This window comes from Athene noctua, chromosome 1 (genome assembly GCF_965140245.1).
Source record: "Athene noctua chromosome 1, bAthNoc1.hap1.1, whole genome shotgun sequence".
Classification (NCBI taxonomy): Eukaryota; Metazoa; Chordata; class Aves; order Strigiformes; family Strigidae; genus Athene; species Athene noctua.
Window position 1 is genome coordinate 79,927,776 of NC_134037.1, and position 20,936 is coordinate 79,948,711.

Sequence of the window (20,936 nt, forward strand, 5' to 3'; positions counted from 1 at the left end):
AGAAACCTTTAGAAAAAGGGAGATGCAATCATGCCCTTTCAAATACACTTAATTTGGCATAAGTAAGAAACACATCTGAAAATCCAGCTTGAAAGCTTCACTACAAGTAAGGATCCAAGCTTGAAGCGAGTGCAATGTTTTTAAGTAAAGAAAAACTTTTGGAATACACCAATTGCATCAAATCTCGAGCAGGTTTTGAAAAATTTGATTCACCAAGAACTCTGAACTGTAGCATTTCCTTTGTTTTACAAAAGAGAGCTCTTAATCTGTTTAGGCTTCCACTATAGGCTTTCTTCTATCCACAGAAATCCCTCCCATCTGCTCTAGTATCATTCTTTTACTTAATTGACTTGTTTTCTCTAGATACTGATGTGACTGAAATAGTTTGATCTGATTTTCCTTTGCTTCTGACCTCACTGTTACATTTATACCCATGTGAAGCTTGTAACTGTGATCGACAATGCCAGTTCTCTTTGCTATTAAAAATCATGATGCCTGCTGTAGTCAGGATGATCAATATTCTACTAGAAGAATCTGAGAGGTCTGTCAGAGGAGAAACACTCTTTTTCCCCAGTGGTCTTCTTTATACCAGAGTCTTATAAAGCATTCAGAAGAATGAAAAATATATGTACTTGTATTTCATTACTTTTTTTTTTTTTTTTCACTTGGGAAGCGATGGAAAAAAAGTGTAAGAGTAAAATTTTAAAAGTACTTCAGAGTATGTACATGCAGTAGAATATGATATTATTTGCTAAATCAACATCTACCTGCACTGACCCAGGGAGGTGGCTGTTAGTTTCAGGGTAGACTCAGTTTGCAGGATATCTGGCTGTCTACAAGGTTTTCTGTTGCATGGTATTGAAATGCTTTGAAAGGTGGAGATGTAAGTCTGAATTCTTAAATATTGTATTTAGGAGCCTGAGGACACATCTAAAATAGATTTAGAGTTTATTATTAGCATTTCATTTTTACAGATGACAAAGAAGCGGGAACAGGTTGCAAGAAAATTCTCTTCTGCAGGTTCAGTGATTGGATTTACAAAGGTAGTTAGGCACCTAAAGGTGCAGAGAGGTGTCTACGGGGACTTCCAAAAGCACCCCAGTGAGTGATGTGCCCAGTCTTACTGAACTCTGAAACAAGTGAAATTCCAGATCAGTTCAAGTGCTTTTACAACATCAGCAAAGAACTTCTTTGCACTGCCAGACATCTAATTATCTCTATAAGATGGCCCCCAATTAGTTGCAGATGGCCAGCAAAAGGAAAAGGTATGAAATGTTTTGCATTTTAATAAATATATTCTGTTTCTCAGCTAGGAAAGATTTTGTTTTTCTCTGTGGATTTTCTGGCTGTAGCTCTTGACTCAAGTTACTCTGGCTTGGTACTCTGCTGTCTCAGTATGGCACTACACAGCAATAGTAAATACGGCCTGGTGAGTGGCAGTCTCCGTGGAGGGATTATTTACCCAGCAACATGATGTGTGTCCTCCCGCGGTGATGCTACCACGTCATTTCCTTAACTCCTTCCCTGTCGCCGGCTTCTGCTAGGGAAGTTTTAATGAGGTAATGCCAGGTAAATGGGGCTGCTGCCTATCATACAAACTATCACTGCTGATATGTTTTCCTGTGAATCTTCTGTATTAGGGAGCATTGAGAAAATTATAGTTACTGAAAAAAATCAAAAGAGTCTAATTACAGTGATTTTTATAGAGAGAGTTAAAGGATGCATGTCAAAAGGGACTGATACATAATTATGATAATATCAGTTGAAACACCTGTGTTAATTACTTGAAATGGCTGGCATTGTGCAGTCTTTATGAAAGAGAGCTACTTTGATGACAAAATGATATAATCTTCATATGAAATAAAAATCAAAATCTAATTCTTCCATTCGTTAGAAATTAAAATCCTAGCATGTTCATGCGCAAGCCCATGGAACTGTTAATAGGTCCATGCTCCTAATTATGGTGTAGGCTAGAAAAATCAACTGTTATTTGAATAGTGACATCAACAGTTTGTCAGTTATTAGTGGTTTCCTGATTTTTGTGGCCACCCTGAGGAGATACCAAAACTTTAGTGGATACTGCATTATCATCAGTCTTGTAATGGAAAATAAGACTGAATAGAAGGTTTAATATTATTCTATTGACTACCTGCAGCTCATTTATTTCATGGACTGCAGTCTGGATCACTTCTTTAAGCTTCCATCATCTCATTTAATAGCAAAGACATAATTTAATTTATAAGATCAGTTTACATATCTTTTCTAAAGTTTTAAACTAAGAAAAGTAGAGTGGCAATTGGCTAGAATCCCTCATTTACTGCGTTGGGTAAACACATTTTTCTATGTACTGATTTCAAGGAGCTACTTTTTGTCTTATGCTCATTTAGGCAATCTGTTCCCATGAGATTATACAGAATGAAAGCATCTGATTTAACCGTCCATGTCTTTTCAAATTCATTACACTAATTCCTCATTTAATCCAATCCTGTCTCTTTTTGGTACAAGAACAAAAACATGAAATATTTTTCTAACATATGAGTGTTTTAATTGCTACAACTTTTTCTTAAAGAAAATTGAATGTTTGGAACTCTTCCTCTGAGCTGTAACCTCACAATCACCTGTTCTGCCCTCTGTAATAGCTGCATGCTGTTTATTCAATAGCATTTAATAGAGACTGTGACTTAGTCCTCTGAGCATGAGCTTCCAAACCAGTTCTGCTGAAGTTCTTCCCTATCAGAAAAGGTTCCTTCATACCTACATCCTAGCAGCGTCCCGGCCTCTGCAGCTGCGGTGACTCTGTTTTATGTTGTGTTGCTTGAAGTTTACTGACTTGTCCTTAATATCCAACTAAATTCCACAGAATTAGTATTTTAAATCTCTGCTGGAGATTGCCTTTTGCTTCTTTGTGTAGCATGTTGGTGTTGAATGTCAAGGAGACAAAAGGAAATCTAAGTTTTTGAAAGGATCATGGTTTTCACTGACAAATCTAATTACAATAGAAAGTGTCAGAAGAACTTGATAAATAAAAATAAAATACTATTTCAACTTTGCAAGCATTTTATATGTTATTGTTTATTTATATGATGATTCAATGTAGGGTCTATTAAAAATCTTATCTAGTTTGCAAGGACATTGGCTGAAACAATTAGTAGCATTTCCATGCAACACTGTAAAGGTTTTTTCCATCCAGAAATTTTACTTGATGAGATGAAGGTGTGAGAAATCATGTAAGGCTTACCATAAAACCTGTCATCTTCCAAAAAAAAGAAAAAAAAAAAGCAACATCGACCAAACAAGAAATAAGCCAACACAATATCCACTGACTGCACTGCTGCCCAGGCTGGCAGAGCAGTCTCAACCACATTTCTGGCATTAATCAGAAAACTTTCTTACCTTCACTGCAAACTCTGTTTCTGTAGCTTTATGAATGCATCTCTTGCACACTGAATAGGAGCCAATTCCTATGTCCTCCTTGATCTCATATCCATCTGTAAAATGAATGTTGTTCCCATGTAACTGCTATAGGGAAAGACAAAAGAAACAAGGTCATCAGGACATGGCTATGTAAAAGCAAGGACTAGCCTCTGAAGGAAGTGCTTGATCTCATCTCCTTCACAGAACTCTCTTGTCCTTAGGAGGTTTTCTATATCCAGTTTAAAAATCTGAAGTTCTACTTAAACAAGTGTGTCTCCTCCCTTTTTACCTTTTTTCAGTCTGTGAGATGGAGTTGTCCATGTAGAAGTAATGGCAAAAAAAGCAGTGATTTTCTAAACTATAGAATGTAGACCATCACCTCCTATTAGAAATTCACAGGAAATTGTGTGCCCAAATCCCTTGACAAAGTCACGTATCTTGACAACATAAACTTATTTCTAATTAATGAGGAGCCAGATAACTTATAAACTACTAATAGCTTCACAGTCTTCAGAACAGATACCCCACATATGGGGTGTACCTCCAGACCACTGGAGGTCTTGTCCAGGATATGCTTAATTATGACTTGTCTGTGAGAGAAAAGTTACTATTTTAAGCCAACCTAATTTAACAAAATATATTACTAGTGAAAATAGTAGGAAAGACTTCTAAATTTCTAATTTTATTTATGGAAGGGTACAAAATGAGCTACGGCATCATTAGTTCACATGCCTTTTGGAAAATGTCTGGGAAGGTGGATTGCTTAGATGGTGAAACCCAAATCTGAGGCCTTGCTGCAAATTCTATCCCAGGACTCAAGAAACAACCAGCAGCTCTTAAAAAACCCTCTAGGGTCCTCTGTCTAAAAATGTCACCTCACTAGCAAAGTCCACACAGAGCTTTCTAAATTATAAGACATGCATATGTAAACATTCAATACATTTTTTCCAAAGCAAACCACAGGAATATATATGAAATTTCTGGTATGTAATTGCTTGGGTAACATTTTACTTACTGTTGCATAAGAAAATCTTTAAGAATATGACATATTCCACTGTAAATTATTAAAATAGGGATGAAAACTATGAAAAGCACAGGCTGTGGCTCTCCCCTTGAGGCATGCATACCTCTGGTTGTGGGTAGAAGAGGAACTTTGTGGGAAAACTTACTGCATCTTTGAGCAGCCCAGTTCTTTCTCCCAATGCTCTATTCCTCTGATGTATTGAGCCATTTGTAGCTATTTATTTCTGGCTTAAACTACAGTAGCTGGAGCACATGTTGTAGGGGAATGGCAGCAAAGAACCAAGCATCTGGCAAATGTCCTTCCCCCATCAAGGGGCTCTGGGTTATGTGAGTACACTCAGGCTCTCGTGCAATAGCAGCAGGAGCATGGTGGCCTCTTACACCCAGGGGCTTGGGCTGTGGGAGCCTACAGCAGTAGTTCGTTAAGCCTCTTTGCCAACACAGACTGTATCATATAATCCAAGAAAAAACTGTTGATAATGACACGCATTCACTGAAAAAAGAGCACTTCATTACCTGCCCTGTATGCACAACTGGAATAATGTTTCAGGTATTCAGAAGTACTTTTCATTTCAGTTGTGATAAGGTGAGATTCCTGTTTCCTTTGTAAAGGCTGTGGAGCATGTGAACTTAAAGATAAAAGCCTTTGGGAAAAAAATACTCATTTTCCACCTCCTACATGATGCATGTAAACACCTCCTACCTACACTAGGTAGCTGTGAAATACCAGTGAGAATGCTGAAGCAGTTTGAATACACTATGCACATATGTATCTGCCTATCAAACGTGAAGTGTAATATCAGCATCAGTACCTGCACAATTGGATGGATGGTGATTTTGTGCACATCTTGCTGTGCAGGCTCCTGCACTAAGTTAGAGGCAACAAAGCTGAACCCTCTGAAAAGGTGATGAGCATTGGCACTTGGAGGAACACCCGGGGAATCTGTAGGAGAGAGAGAAAATGGCCTCATATGCTGCACAAAAGGTCAGAAAGTAATAGCACAGTACCTGCAACAGACAAAGTCACCCCTGCCAGTCCACAGCAGATCTTGCTAAACTGGCAGACACACATGAATATAATCCACCTCCATATCAAGACTTTGATGTGCCTTCTCCATCCCCTTCCTCTGGATCTGAACAGTGCAGGGGTACTGTTTGCAAGGATATCTCAGATACAGAGGGTTTTTTCACAGTGCGTGTTCATTCTTAATCAAAGCACTGCCTGTGCCAGCAGTCCACACAGAGAGAAGGCACAGGATGGTGAGGCTAGGAGAAAGATGGATGGCTCAAGGCAGGGCACCCCTCTGGCTCAGCAGAGGCTCTCTAGGGAGTGGAAAAAAGATGCAAAACTCTATATTTATCCTTCCTGGCACACCTTGACTACAGAAATTACAAAGGCTAAAGTGCTTTCTGGGTAATGTGGTATGCTGTCTGGGTCAGGAGAATGTAGAAGAGACAGGACCTGAGGCAGGTGTAAAAGCACGATGCCACAGTAGCAGCGGTTTTCAGTCTCATAAGGATCTTTCTGCAGTAGTTTTAGGAGCTGGGACCTATTCCTGGGAAGATGCTGGTTGACTTGTCCTCAGATGAACAAAATGGGTAGGACTGTTTTAACTAACCTTCATGGAGATTTTCTCCCCACTCCTTTCCCTGACGTGGCAAACCCAGGGAAGGAACAACTGGAGATAAAAGAATCCTGAATTATTCTACCTTTTGAATGAAATAACTAGAGATCAGTTCCTGGTACCTATGCCACTGCTCAGTGAGAGAAACAGCCTGCCAAACCAAGAAAAGTTGCACTTCACTTAAAATTCTGAAAAGCTTTAAAGAGATCTTTCTCTCCAGTTACGTTTTGTCCCAGGTATTTTCATAAACAAGTAAGAGTCACATTGCAAACCATTCCTGGGCAGCTGGGTAGCTGGCTGGGTATTATAGAACCTACAGTACCCAAATTTGCTCATTTGTTCTTTTTTCGTTCCTTCCCCCGCTGTCCCCCCTTCACATTTCTTGCAGTACAAGATGTGATTTACCTTGGCAAGGTTACAAAGCCAAAACTCCTTTAGAAAGCTATCTCCTTTTACAAGTGTTTAAGTACCCAGTTGCATTAAAGAAAATACATCCCCACTGGATCTTACATCTGACTCACCTAAATACACCATCAGCACCTCCCATTAGTGTAAAGGGCAATGGTATGAAAGACTGAATACTGCCTGAGGTCCTGAAAATATGTGAGGATGTATCACCTTGTGGGGACATTCCCTGTATAAATCTACCGGTCAACTGAACAGAAGATCTGAAGCCAGAATATGGTAAAAACAAATTATCTGCTCAGAAATAAACAAAATTGAGACTACAGTTAATTCTGTATCTCATTACAAAGCCACCTCATCTTTGCCAGGAGTCAGAAATAAGCACAGCAAGTCAGACCTCACTGCATGGTATGTGGAGAAGCTTGTCTTTTAGTAAAATGTCATAGGCTATTTGTTTATCTCAATGTACTGACGGGCACTCTCCTTGCAAATACATGGATGAATCACACCAGACCTTTTGCATCACTGGGTCCTTCCTACAATGGCATATATATAACAGTGATTTCTCAAGAGGGATTAATTAAGAGGAAAGAATGTTTTTCTTATAAAAAGGAATGACAATAACTCAAACCTGAACACTCCTGAACTTCAGAAAAGCTGTGATCCGGCTCTAAAACGTCAGTGCTAGGTCATCTATTTAAAAATATCTGTTCCTTCATAATTCATTGCCAATCTCTTTATGAAACACTGTAGAAGAACTACTAATTATTTGGTTTCAATATATTCATCATCACCAACTGATATGCCCATCATATGAATTAAATGTTAGAACACCTGTGTTAAATGCTAAATTATGTTTAAATCATGTTAATTAACTCATAGCTATGAAACCTAAATCAATTTTCTAGTCTTGATAAATCCAGAATTATTTAATATGTCTGAATTAGACCCACTTGCAAACACCTATCTTGTATAATGGTTATCTTTCTCCCTGTGAAAGTCATAATGCTTTATCCCACTAGAGGATCTAATTTCATAGGATTTTCAAAGGTTTCATAAATCTTAAGTAATTTACTTCAGTATGCTTCACTGGGGTTAGCAAATAATATTTTATTTGCAGAGGAGGAAATTTAGATACTTCAGGTGCAATTTTACATATTTTTTCTCAGCAGTAAAGCCAGTTTAAGATATCCCTGCTGGTTACAGCATGCTGTCCTATCACTTACAAAAGTACAAACATTTGTGAACTGAAATTTAAGTTGGATCACCAGGATGATCTTGGTCTTGTTCAAGTCACCATTTATAACCTGGATTGTTTCAGTCTCCTGCTCCCTGTGAGGAGCTGAGACAGCACAAACGAGATGTGGGTCCACAGTGGTGGACTTAGGAAACAAGTGGCCAGAAAAACTGACTCCAGCTCAGATGAATCCCTCAAAAAAAAATGATGGGAAACTATAGCCATAGGGATGAACAGTCAATGTCAGAAACCACATCTTTATTGCTCTCAGAGCTGAGGTTAGGAATTGACAGAAAGTGGTTTCAACGTTCAGGCTAAAGAAACTTTTTGAGATAGGGCAAATTACTGGACTGGCAAGTTACTGGATCCAAAACTTTGACATAAACCTGTTTCCAGGCAGGGGAACTCATTCATAAAGAGAGTGCAAGATGACTGTATGTATCTGTGTCCCCTCCTTGGTGATATCTTTCTGACAGATTCATTAAAACACAATGACTGCATTATCATCATGAAACAGGAATTATTACAGTGCTTTCTGTCTGAGTACACTCTCAGTAATGGGGTTAGTTTGCATGGGGCCTATGTCATTAAAGAAAACACGCGAAATAAAAAAGGTTCTTGTTTGATTCCACCAGCAATATGAGCCAGTATTAAATGATCTTGTGATGCTCTCCCCTTCTGGTTGACCCAGTGTCTGCAAATTATGCTGCCAGTTTGCAAAGGCTTTTCTATCACTCTGGAAAGGTAAAGGGATCCACACTTCCAATTACTATTTTGAAATGTCAGGGTTTGATTCTCAGGTCACTTTCCATGATAGTACGAAGCAGAACTGAGTCAGGCCATCTCCCCACCCCAGCCACTACCCCAAGACAAACCTTCCAAGTCAGTGTCTTTCACGAGATATCAAATTGAATTAAGCAACAGTAAAAACATGCATGTAGAGTGTAAAATATAACCCTGGGCATCAGCACATGCATGAAGTACAAGGGTTTTCAGGCCAGTACAACCAATGAAGTGTGAACTTCCAAAGCAATCTAAATTCTTAATGCTTCTCTTGAGACTTTCCAGGCCGTACAAGCCTGATCTTCTCTCAAGATCAGACTAATCTGATGTTTCCAATATTTCAGAGAAATTAGTTCCTCTGAAATCTGAATCAGAGCTAAAATCAAAGGTGTGAAATGTTGGGTATTCAAAGATCATTTGTTTCCTTGCAGTGGGATAGGAATATTGAAACATTACTAACATATACTGGAGACAGGTGAATGTTCCAGCTGGACTCAAATAACTGGAGTGCAATATTTTTATAGCTTGTGAAAGTTGGCACACCCTTGCCAAAAAAACCCAGGAACTAAGATTTTGAGTAGATACCACTATTTCATACCCATGAAAGGAGGTTTGAGCCAGACTTTGAAAAGACGTTTGGGCTAGTTTTAAGAAAAAGGCTGAAGGTCACAATGAACCTGAACAAAAACTACAGGGAATCTTAGCTCTGATTCAAGTGCTATAATGCAGAGGTTTTCGTAATGAAAGCTCAGATACCTTACTGCAACACTTCTGGGGTGATTTGAGAGTTGAAGTGTGAGACCTTATACTTGGTTATTACAACAATGCTATGTGATATTTACAGTACTTACTATCTTCATAGTCTTTTACAAACAACAGTTAATTAAATTTTTTCATTTTAGAACATATGAATAAGTACTTCTTTACACAGGAATATCACAAGCAGAAGTATAAAGTAGCTTATCCATGTCTAGCAAGAGGCAACATTACAACTGGGATTACCACTCTGAGGTTACTGATATTCTTGCTTTGAAGTAGAAGAGTGGAAAATGGTATTTTGTGTAACAATCACCTTCATACATGTAGTGCACAAAATGTGGTATTCCTGTTAGGAAGCAAATTATAGGAACAACATTCTCACTGTAAGGATTTTCTAAATATTGTGGGCCAAATTTCCTGTTAGCATAACTCCACTGATTTGAGAACTTGATGATTTTTCATTACTGTTAACCATGTGTTAACTTGCAACATTCCATAGTCTATGGGATTTCAGAATTAAAGAAAACATCTATGGAATATATAATTATACACTAACTTGCAGAGATGCAAAGTTCTCTGAAGCTGAGGTAATTTTAAATAGTTAAATTCAGCTAATATAAGCAACAATAATAAAATATCAAATCAATAGCTGTTTTTCCTATTAAAAATGTGAAATCTGTCCTTCCTGAAGACAAATTAATATAAAGTTGGTGAAATGCTTATGAGCTTCTTTTCCTGGAAATGCTAAACAGTCTTTGCTTCCTGCTGGATATTGCAAAACCCAGTAATCCCACAGGTGATCAGACCCCGCTGGAATGGGAGGGGAAGGAAAAATTAATTTGCCCACTGAAAAGATGCATTACCCATGTTCCACCTTACTAACCTGTGGGGGTCCGAGATGTGAACTCTGGATCAAAATGAAAGGTGTCTTCTGGCCGTCCCACTGCGGGCTTGAAAGGTGGCTTGATTTCTTTCCTGTATAGTTTCTACAAGGAGAAGAACAGATCACAATCAACAACAATCTGTTCGCCTTCAGCATCTGCAGATTGGCTCCTCGGCTTTGTTTTCCTCTGTGCCATCCTTGCAGAAGGCAAGGACAAAAAAAGGATGGTGTATCCATAGCTCTGGCTCCTGCTTGACTGGTGGGCTTAAAACAGTGCTCTGGATGGTCCCTGCACTTTCTAGTTACTGGAATCCAGGAATAAAACCACAGATGTTTCCGGTAAAAATTTAGTCCATAGACTGGCACAATATTCCAGCTGAGGCATCTGGAAATTCGCTCATCTTAAGGGCAGGACTGGAACGTGCAATGGTAACACCAGGAAACTGCATGGGTGAGTTCAGCAGCGCAGCAATGGCAATAAGCACAAAGAACCGCTAGGAAGCGGTGGCTGGTTTAGCATTTACTATTTGTCAAGAACTAGCAACATGTTTGACAGTCTGCCAGACTGAGCTGAGCAACAGGCCTGGCTGCCTTGGTGCTCACAACCTAAACAAGAAACTTGTTCTGCTGGCATATCTGGTAAAAGGGAAGGGACTCACATCTGAAGATCAGATTAAATTCCCATCAAAAGATGTTAGGAAGAAAGCACTGCAGATGGTTGGGAAATCATGTTGAAAGCCTAAAAGTGGCTTGAGCAAAGGAGTGAAACCAAGGAAAAACATAAGGAAGAGAGGAAGGTATATAACAGATAAGCACTGCTAGGTGTGTGAGTTTGTGCCGGTGGGTGATCATATAAGTAAGGGATCACATAAGTAACACTCACCATAAATGCATGCACTGCTTTTATTAGCAGGGATTTCGTGGCCTCTTTACTCATGCTTAGGGATCGTTAAGCAATGGCTTCACTGGCTCCTTTGCAAGCATTCATACACACACACACACACACACACACTCTGGGAGATGAACAAACTGACATGCAGCATGTCTGGATCTGATCCAAAGCCTACAGAGGTTAATGGAAAGAGTCCTATTGATTTCAGTGATCTTTGCATCATGTCTGCTTCAAATGGCAAAAACTGAGTATCATGCTGATGGCAGCATGGGAAACAGCTCCAGTTAGATTCCCTGCCCTATATTTCAGGCCCTAGACTTCATTCTCTTTCTAGTAACGCTTTTCTTATCAGGTTTCAAGGGGCTGAATTAGTTGCCACAAACAGTGCCCAATAATTAACGTGTCTCAGCATAAATATAATGTTTCATCCAAACTTTCAAATCATGAGCTGGAGAGCTCAATTTTATGACTGTTTGTAGCATGTATTTTCAGGCTAGCTCTTAAAACAACTTCATAATGAGCTGATTTTTCAAAATATTTAATGGAGATTAATACATGCTTGTTCAGCTCTTTGCATGCAGGAAGATTCTTTTTAACTGTGGGTTTTGTGGTGAAATTAACTTCTGTAATATAAAGCATGTGGTCAAACCTAAGATATATACACATCAACATAATTTGAACTAGATTTTGCAAAGATAAATAAAGGTTCTTGAGGCAGGGCATTTTGTGGTATAGTATTATCATTAGCATAAAGCATATGTTTGTGGCTGAACTATGATTCCCTGGAAAAGCAGAATGGTGAGGCTGGAAATGACTGCAATAATTAATAGCCATTTCACTATAAAAAGTTCCTGCTTGCATAAAACTGCTCTGTATCTTCTGTGAGAAAAAGAGATTAATAATTGCTGTGAGCCACAATGGAAAGCCAGTCTTCCAAATAATTAAAAGCCAATTGCAATTTTAAGCAGGAAGTGTCACTCATCAACAGAAAAATATCAACCTACTAATTAACATATATCTTTTTCTGTCCGCACAGAACTTTAGAAGAGAACTCGGCACTTACAGCAGGTTTTTCTGTTCCTAGGATTTCCCCTTGTGAAATCTATTTGCTTCCAGCTTCCCTTTATTTGTCTTAATTCACAACTGCAGTCCTTCTACTGCAGAAAGCAATATGGTCACACACACATGCTTCCTCCTTGAATTAAATTTACCCCTCATCCTGTGAGGTCCAAAAATTGGAAAATGTTTTAGAGTTGTACATAATTCAGGAACTGCACTCTCTTTTGATTATCGTAACCATATTCTCTCTGGCCTCTTAATTCCTCCCCCCATCTGTAGCTTCTTAAGTGCTCTTGGAGCTACATTTGTATTTTGAATCCCTAACCCACATCCTCCACCACCAGGGAGGGATTAATCATGAATCACATGCCACCTAAAGATGTGTAATCACAAATTTGCTTGCTAAGAGGGGATGGAAACAAAGAAGTTGTTTGTGTGAGTGAAGGGCACCTCCTCTGAGCACAACCCAAATGACTCCCTTTTCCACTTGTGATAAAAATTTTTTCTGGTGCTTCTGACTCGACAGCTAGAAACAGCAAAAGGTACACTGCCTTTTTCGCCCAAGCTCTTAAATTGGCTAACTAAATGAAATCTTGGAGGAACAACAACAAGCAAAGCACTGTCATCTCCGGGCTTTCCCATTTCACACTGGCTCCAGTTCTCTGAATGAGCCACTACAACCAAAGCCAATTCACTGAAGCACACTAAACCACAGGGCAGCCCAACACAGTCAAACATGAAGGCTTGCTGCAGGCAGAGCACTTTTTCCTTTAAAAACCCGCATCCTGTAGACTACAAAACACAATGTGACCCCAGCTGACCTAAGAAAACAGTAAGAATCACAGCTGTTGTTTTCTATAGACAGAGAGAACAAATCTCTTGGAGGATTTGAGAACCTTCTGGATTTTCCAAGAATATTTCTAAATTTAGGTGAAATATATCAATCTATTATTTCTTACCACGGTCCAAAAAATATTTGGGGCTGATGGATCACTTGATCTCTTCCAACAGAAACCAACCAGAGTGGAATAGCAAGCCAAGTTTCAAATCTTGTCTTTGACCATTTCTATCAGGCTGTCATGTAACTTCTGGTAAGTTAAACAGTTATCTACTTCCCAAGTCACAGTAATCCTCATTCCATAAGCAGAAGTCACTGGGAGTTCCACCATCTATTTTAATGGGAACAGGGTCCCAGCTGTCCCAGTTTAAATCCAAGTTTTCATATCCAAATTATTATTTTGGGGCATCTTATTAGGCATTCAAAAGAGACTTTTAATACGTTAATGTTAACTGGAGCATTTAAATTTCAGGTTGGGTACTTAAGATCATTATATGTGTATTATTTTTCATGAGTATAAGAAGTTGAAGATTTTTTTTTTTCTTCCACATTGCTTCCACATCTGTAAAGGAGAAATGTGTCCCTTAGCCCTTAATATTTTATTGAGAATGTAATTTCTCTCTCTTTCACAGTAAAGAATAATTCCCCACATCCTACTGCCATTTTTCTAAACTGGCCAGAGCATTGACTTATCACAGAAAATTCAACTGATTGGTATCAGGAACCACTGTGCATCATGCACGGCTGTTGGATCCAGAGGCTGTGCAGATAGAGTGCATAATTCACAGAATGAGAAGGATGAACTCCAAGTGTGAAAGTTCTGATTTAGATATTCAGACCTGGATACATATCCATGCTTCTGTCTACTTATCAACCTCTCACATCCTTCTGAGACTTCGATAATCAGTACCTTCAGACTAATAAGTACCTACAAATTAACTAGAACACAGTTCTATAGCAGTTTGAGAAACTATGAGCTTCTATCAGCTTCCTTTCTGATTTGGGACAACCCCCTTTATTTTTTTTCTAAATAACTAATTTTCCCCCAGGTCCCAATGACCTTTTCTTAATGTATGTTGCTAGATCCCTAATATGAGTTTCATCTGAACACCCCCTCACCTCTGTACATCACAGAGACTAGTAACAAAATGTTGCAATATGTGTCTATCTCTTCTCATTTATAAGCAGTTCATTTTCTGTCATCTTTTAAATGTACATCAAAAAAAAAAAACCCCTACCCAGATGTAAATGCCCCGTATATGTGCCTGGCAAATATCAAGCAAAAGAAAATGGTTTAATTTAATTAAAAACTATTTAGTCATTTCCTCAACTGAGTTTCTTTGATAAAGAATTGAATTATTCCTTAGACACCTTCTAGAAATAGAAAGATGTTACCCTCCAGAGTGACGCACTTGCAGTGTGAGAATAAACTCCCTTGATACATATACCTGTCATGGAAAATCCAATGAGGAGACAAAAGGATGAACTACCTTCTAAAATGCTTGCTCTCTCCTAGATTAATGACTCAATGTTATTGCCTGCAAAAGATAGAAAAGCTAGCTGAATTCAGATCTTGGGATCAATTTTTGCTGTTGGTAAAATCTGCCATTAAATAATTCATGTTTTCAGCTTAGTTGGATCTCTGATTAATATTGAAGGAAATAGAACTTGAGTCCACTTTCTTCCCACTCCTTCCCTCAACTGTATTTGACAGTTAATTTTCTAGCATGTCATTTGCTCTGGTTCCAATTTAGCCTGTCATCTAAATAAAAACTACTGTTTATAGCCCGCTCCTCCAACTGTAGTTTGTGAAAAGGGATTTCAGTTTTCATTTTCAATGAAAAGCCAGAAATTTTTTATGCATGACCTGGAAAGAAGAAACAGTTAAAAAATATCAGGAACCAGACTGTGCTTTCTCAGGGCCAATGACTGAAATTATCTGAGGTCAACTTGGTTTGGGTCTGCCTGTCTTGGGGAGAAAAGGGCGTGCAAGGGTAGTATGCAGGTAAAACTCAGAAAGAACTGGACATCTAACCTCCTTGTGAATCCCAGCCTTGATTATGAAAGACAGTCCATTCATTTAACAAAGGATCTATTGAATTTGCATCACAGTGCCTAGTAAATGCCTTAGAGCAGTAAGACTGATATTTGCAGAAACCTTAATCTATTTTTCACCCTGGGAAGTGGGAATTTAGGGTTTTGTTACTGGGTGACAATAGCTGTAAAAATGAGACTCTGACAGAGATTAGCTCATGCCACAATTTAAGTCTGAGCATAAAAACTCTGTGTCAGATTGTCCACAATTCATTTAGTGCTACTTATATACCAGAAGTTAAACCGAGGGTGACTGGAGATTTGTGCTGAAGAATGGCACCCTGCAACATGGAAATGGTATTTGGGAATGGGTGGGAGGAGGACAGTTGTTCTCTGGCCACACTCATGTTTTCCAGGATCACACTTATCGCCTCTGCATGCAGTGGTCATACGCTGTCAGCACTGCTGTGCTTGGCAGGAGCATCTGCAGCATCCTAACAGGGGGCTTTTTCACACTGAGTATGTTGTTTCCACTGTGTTTGTTGCCTTCATCCAAAACAGACACTATGTCTGGTTGTGTCTGAAGACAGTGAAAGATGGGAAACAAGTGGGAAAAGATACTCCAACAGGGAAACACTTCAGCATTAGAGACAATAACCAAGCCCCAATCCAAAACCCGAGCGAACAACTCTGACAGTATTTTGAAATGAAGGTCCAATTTATATATTTCTGTCTGCGATTCTAATGACTTAATCACTGCAGTATCTAGACTTCACACACAACTTGGAAGCAGGCATCCAACTCATTTCTGTTTTGAATCTCTTTTTAAAATTAGATGAAGCAGTTTGGTAATTAGTTTCTGGTTATCACGTTACTCTTGTAGGAAAATCTTGATTAAAAAAAGATCTGTTTTGCACTGAGTTTCTATAAGACACTAACTCATTCTGACCCTTTGTGATAAGGGGGCTCTTGATGGAGGATCATTTTACTACAGTTGCTGAAAGTTTCTGTGCTGTCAGTCGCAGCAGTCCTGTCTATCATACTGCCAAGGTAGTACAGAAGCTCTCCAAAAGAGCTTGCCTCTTGCTCTCTGAGGTCTTTATATTACCAAGGTATAAAATAAATCAACATTCATGTCCTGCCTCAACAATGTTGTTTGCTGGCTGCCTGCGAATTGATGTGAGAGATTCTGTATACGTGATGGGAGAACAAAATGAGGGCATCAGGGACTCTTTTCCTACAACCGTACAGAGATCAGCACTAAACATCTGTGCCTGATACATTTCTGTTCTCTGACCCTGCTCTGTTTCTATCCATGAAGAACATGTTAACAGTTGGTTGGATGATCATCATAAGGCAAAGACCAGGCTTCAGCTCAGGGCCAGGCTGGCTCACACCACTATGAAATGCGTACAATACTGCTGCTGTAACTAGATAAGCCTCCCAAGGTCTCCATGAGTAATAGTAAAAATAGGACTAAATGAGCGAATATATTACAAAGATGATAGCTGATCTGTGTAATAATAATCTGTTTGTCTCCAAAAGAGTGCAATAAGCAGTAATTATGTGGGATTAAAATGGATCTCTACATCTACATTTTACGGCAAAGTTAGAGGGCTAGATAAGACACCAAAGGGCAATTAAAGCCACCTTCTCCTCTAGCTCCAAGTCATGTTCAAGCATTCCTAGCTCCTAACCCATCCATAAGAGCTTTATCAAATGATGGATATCTGTACAGTTTCCTTAAGACAGGCATGAAATTGTTCCCAAAAGAACTGAGCTTGAGACAATCACCAATCATCACAAGAGAAGATGGTCTTGGGAAGTCTCACAGTCCAGAACTGACTTTGCTGAAAACCTTTCCAATATGCAGAGCCTCATTCCTCTGTGATGAGTTACTGAGCTCCTCCACTAGCAAACACAGAAGAAGTAGAAACCCTCTCACTGCTCCAGTGTTCGTTATTATGTGTTAAAATGCATGCACCCTGACCCGTATCTTGACTGCAAAGCTGAGGACTGTAGAGGTATCAGAGGAATACAGAAAATAGTAATAATAAAGAACCCAACTCTTCGGGATTCTCTTATGTTTTTCTTTTCACTTAATGTTTTCATAAATATAAAGTCTTTATACAGAATCTCATGATTAGTAAGAAGCTGAAGAGGAAAGAGAATCTAGACTGCAAAACATAGGTAACGGAACTAAAATTCAGCTGGACCATAAAGGAAAATCTCAAAGTTTCATTGATCATCTCTTAATATATTCATGAATCATGCCAACTCTTCAACATGCAATTCAAATGAGATTAATATGTTTTTCCAAAATAAATTATTCTGTGGGCTTTTCAAAGGCCATCGGGGCACCACAAAATGTGCTTTCACACAGGAATTAGCTTTATTGGAAAGCCCTGGGCAGCAGTTTGGAATGGCTCTGTCACATATATTCATGCTGTTTTACTAGTATAGTGAGAACTACACCAATATGACCTGTTACATTAGCATTCATGAGTGAGTTCAGATCAGATATTAAAGAAACATAACAATACCATAACACAGGTCAGATAAAATTAAACTAGAAAATTCTAGAGGTTGTGGCAAACCAGAGCTCTGATGCACTGGCAGATGTTCAGATCACGAATGAAAAGTGTTTGCCTCGAGGTTTGTCTAAAATAAGTCAGTTTGAACAAATATGATGCTGAAAATGTGAGGTTTAAACTGTTACAAGTCTAAATTGAATACTTTGCTAATCTCTACGGCCAGCTTTATGAGCTGTAGCTAATAGCAATAAAATAAATCCCTGTTGACCATTCTGTTAATCATGTCTGACATGTCTTATTTGAACCATGTTACATTTGATCAAATGTTTGCTGTTCCAATTTTGAGTGCTGATGTTAAATTAATGACTCACCTCAATAAAACATCCACCACTTATAAGAGGAGTTGCTGTTTCCTGTTCTGGCTGTTTGACTTGTGTACTCAGTGATGTAAAATCACTATTCTGAAAATCCATCTGTGTTGTGCTTTTCTATAGCCCCCACTGCAATACAGCAGAAGGGCCAGATCCTGTCCTATGGTCATTTAGGCCAAAAGTGACAAGAGGGGGTTAACAAAGCTATCCCGCTGAAAGATTTATGATTCCTCCAGCATAAAGTAGCTCAACCTGCTGTACAGCCTGCTGTACCAGCTCTACAGATACCCAGACAGTTCCACCAGCACCATGCTGTGTTTGGGAATAGGCACCTGGAGGTCTTGGAGCAATTGGAGCTACTGTCAGCAGATGTGTAAGAGCAGACATGGGGCTGCTCTGAACAGTTCCAAGAGAGAAAAGTATTCCTGGAGTTCCCTGATATCAGAAAGAATAAAACTAGCATTTAGTCCAGCTCGCCCAACCCAGTGAGAATGGACAAGTATTTCAATATGGAACATGAAAGCGGAAAGATGGAGGGACCTACAGCATCACACTGCTTCCCTCTGGCATATCGTTTTCAAGCTCAGTCCTTTGGCTTTCTTTTCTTTTGCGACTGAAATATTACAGGGATTTTTACATTTAAAGCTGCTCATTTTCATCCCAGCCCATCTCCCACAGTCAATGTGCCATGTTTATTAGAGCTGAATGTGGAAATTATTCTGCAGAACACTGCAAACAGCCTCAGGTTGTACTGCGATAAGCCAGACCATCAAACAAAACAGAGACAAAGAGAAAAAACTGGCAATGCTGAAAAAAGCTTTCTATTTCATTCATTTGTGGGTATGTGAACAAATTTATGTATAGAATTATAGAATCATTTAGGTTGGAAAAGACCTTTAAGATCATTAAGTCCAACTGTAAACCTAACACTGCCAAATTTGTATGCAATAGACATAGCTACCCACTTAAAATGCTCTAGCTCCTGGGTTCTCTATGTTATGTTGAGTTCACTTCAGCTTTTTTCTAAGTATGGCAGTTTGTCTTCAAAAATCTAGCTAAGAAAAAAAAATTATAAAACAATGTTGCTCCACTTACGTTCCAGTCTATAGTAACAAAGAAAGGGTGACGTTTAATTTCTTCCACTCCATCGAATCCAGCACCTGACAAGAGAATGAAAGACTCAAAATGAAGTCATGCTTAGAAGAGTGCTGCATGACACCTCTTCGCCAGCCTTCCTCCCCATCCCCTCTTTTCTTCTGACAAAGTCAGTGTCACCATCTAAACATTTCTTCCAGTCAAGAAACCCTGAACAGTGCAACTGCCATAACAGTATAAACTACTATAAATACAGACAAGAGCACTTCATTAATGAAAATCTGATGGCTGAGGGTTTTTTTCTTTTCTCTAATAGCGTCTGGTGCCGAGGCTGAATAGCTGCTCTCTTCAGGCTTCAGATGAGACTCAAGATTTCAGCCACAGCAGAGCACACGCACCAGCAAGGCCAGGAGAGGCCCCAAGATGTCCTGATGCTATGGCAAGGTTACTGCTGCTCCCTGCCACCAGCAGCAGCTCGTTTATCTGCACCAACTTTCAAACCCTGTCTAATTACTCATTCTCCACAGGCAGAGAAAGCTGCATTACAGATAAGTTCAGAATCAAAATACCAAAGGCTCCAAAGGTAGGTAGACCTTGAGGTAAGCCAGGGTTTTAGGTTCCCCCTTTTCAAATACCATCTTCAAATCTGCATGAGTCCCAAAATCAGCATTCTCACTGGTGTGTTTCCTTCACTGTTAAATTTCTGTTACATTACTATAGGAAATTTAGGGAAACTCTTCTGAGATCTGGTAATGAATTTAATTCCTTCATTACTTTTGCCTTATTTCTTCACTGAAGACTGATTTTTTAATTCCTTTAAAACAAAGTATTTGCTTCAGTGCCATTGCAAAAACCAACAGGTGCTCAGCAATAATTAAACAACTGTCAGGGATGATTTAGCATGCCATTTTGGGGGTTGATTTGACTTTATTAATAGCACCTTTCATTTTCCAGTAGGAAAAATAACATCTGGAAGCAAAGGCTTTGCATTGCAATTTTGGAACCAGTTCCTGAAAGGTACCCAGCATTTCTTTACAAGGATGCTGAGCATCCTTGATTCCCAAACTGATTTGGGAAGCACCTTGAAAAAGGCACTCAGCACCTCAGAGGAATCAGCTTTTTGTATATAGCATTTGTACTTTGTGAAGATCAACATTACAAGCTGCTTTAGAAAGGTCTTGTCAACTCAAGTTTTCGTAAAATGTGACATCTACTCTTCTTGTGTACAAGACATTATTGATGTTTGCCAAAATGCATTCATCAGGAATGGCTTCCTACGGCCTGCTTAACATTCACTGATGAATGGATACAAAAAGCAAAAACTTTGTGAACATAACATGCAGGATTGTCTGTCAGGCCTGCTGGATACTAACACAAGAGGAATGTTGTGATTACTTCCCCATCCTGGTAATCATACAGTATAGAGAAATGTTAAGTTATGCACATGAGGACAAACACTTCTAGCACACCATACAAAATTATGTGCTCAGACATGATCAGCCCCACTGAAAAGTGAGGTCTTTGGGTTATGACGAACAGACAGTTTTAGACAAACACAACATGAAATCAAAACTTAGAAAGCGAAAAGAGGACAAAAGGGAGAACATAATTTACATTGTCACTGTATAAGTCTTTTGTACACCTACAACTTGAGCACGGAATGTAGTTGACATCCTTGCCTATAAAATGGTGTACTGATCTAAGGTAGGAAAAATCAAAGGGCAACAAGGAATGGTATAGAATGACTGAGTAGGCCATGACTTTTCAACTTGGGAAAAGATGACTGAGGAGGTTTACGATAGATCATTAAATGACGCTAGCAGGAATCAGGTTCAGAACAACCTGGAGATGTTTCCTCAGGCAACAGATAGTTGTGTAATGTAGAATTCCTTGGAAAAGATGATGTGAATGCAAAATATCTATATGGGTTCAGGGGGAGGCCAGAAAAGTATGTTGAAAAGAATGTTGAAGATTACTCCACTGA

General features: G+C 39.1%; 1 protein-coding gene across 1 annotated transcript in view; it reads right to left on the bottom strand.

The window, feature by feature from the left end:
- Positions 1–20,936, bottom strand: part of RPS6KA2 (ribosomal protein S6 kinase A2) — a 177,118-nt gene that overhangs the window by 29,378 nt on the left and 126,804 nt on the right. Inside the window, exons 11-14 of the mRNA XM_074896652.1 lie at positions 18,953–19,017; positions 10,130–10,232; positions 5,250–5,380; positions 3,394–3,519 (exon numbers count right to left, since the gene is read on the bottom strand). Coding sequence (XP_074752753.1) covers positions 3,394–3,519; positions 5,250–5,380; positions 10,130–10,232; positions 18,953–19,017 — 425 coding nt within the window. The remainder of the gene's footprint in view (positions 1–3,393; positions 3,520–5,249; positions 5,381–10,129; positions 10,233–18,952; positions 19,018–20,936) is intronic.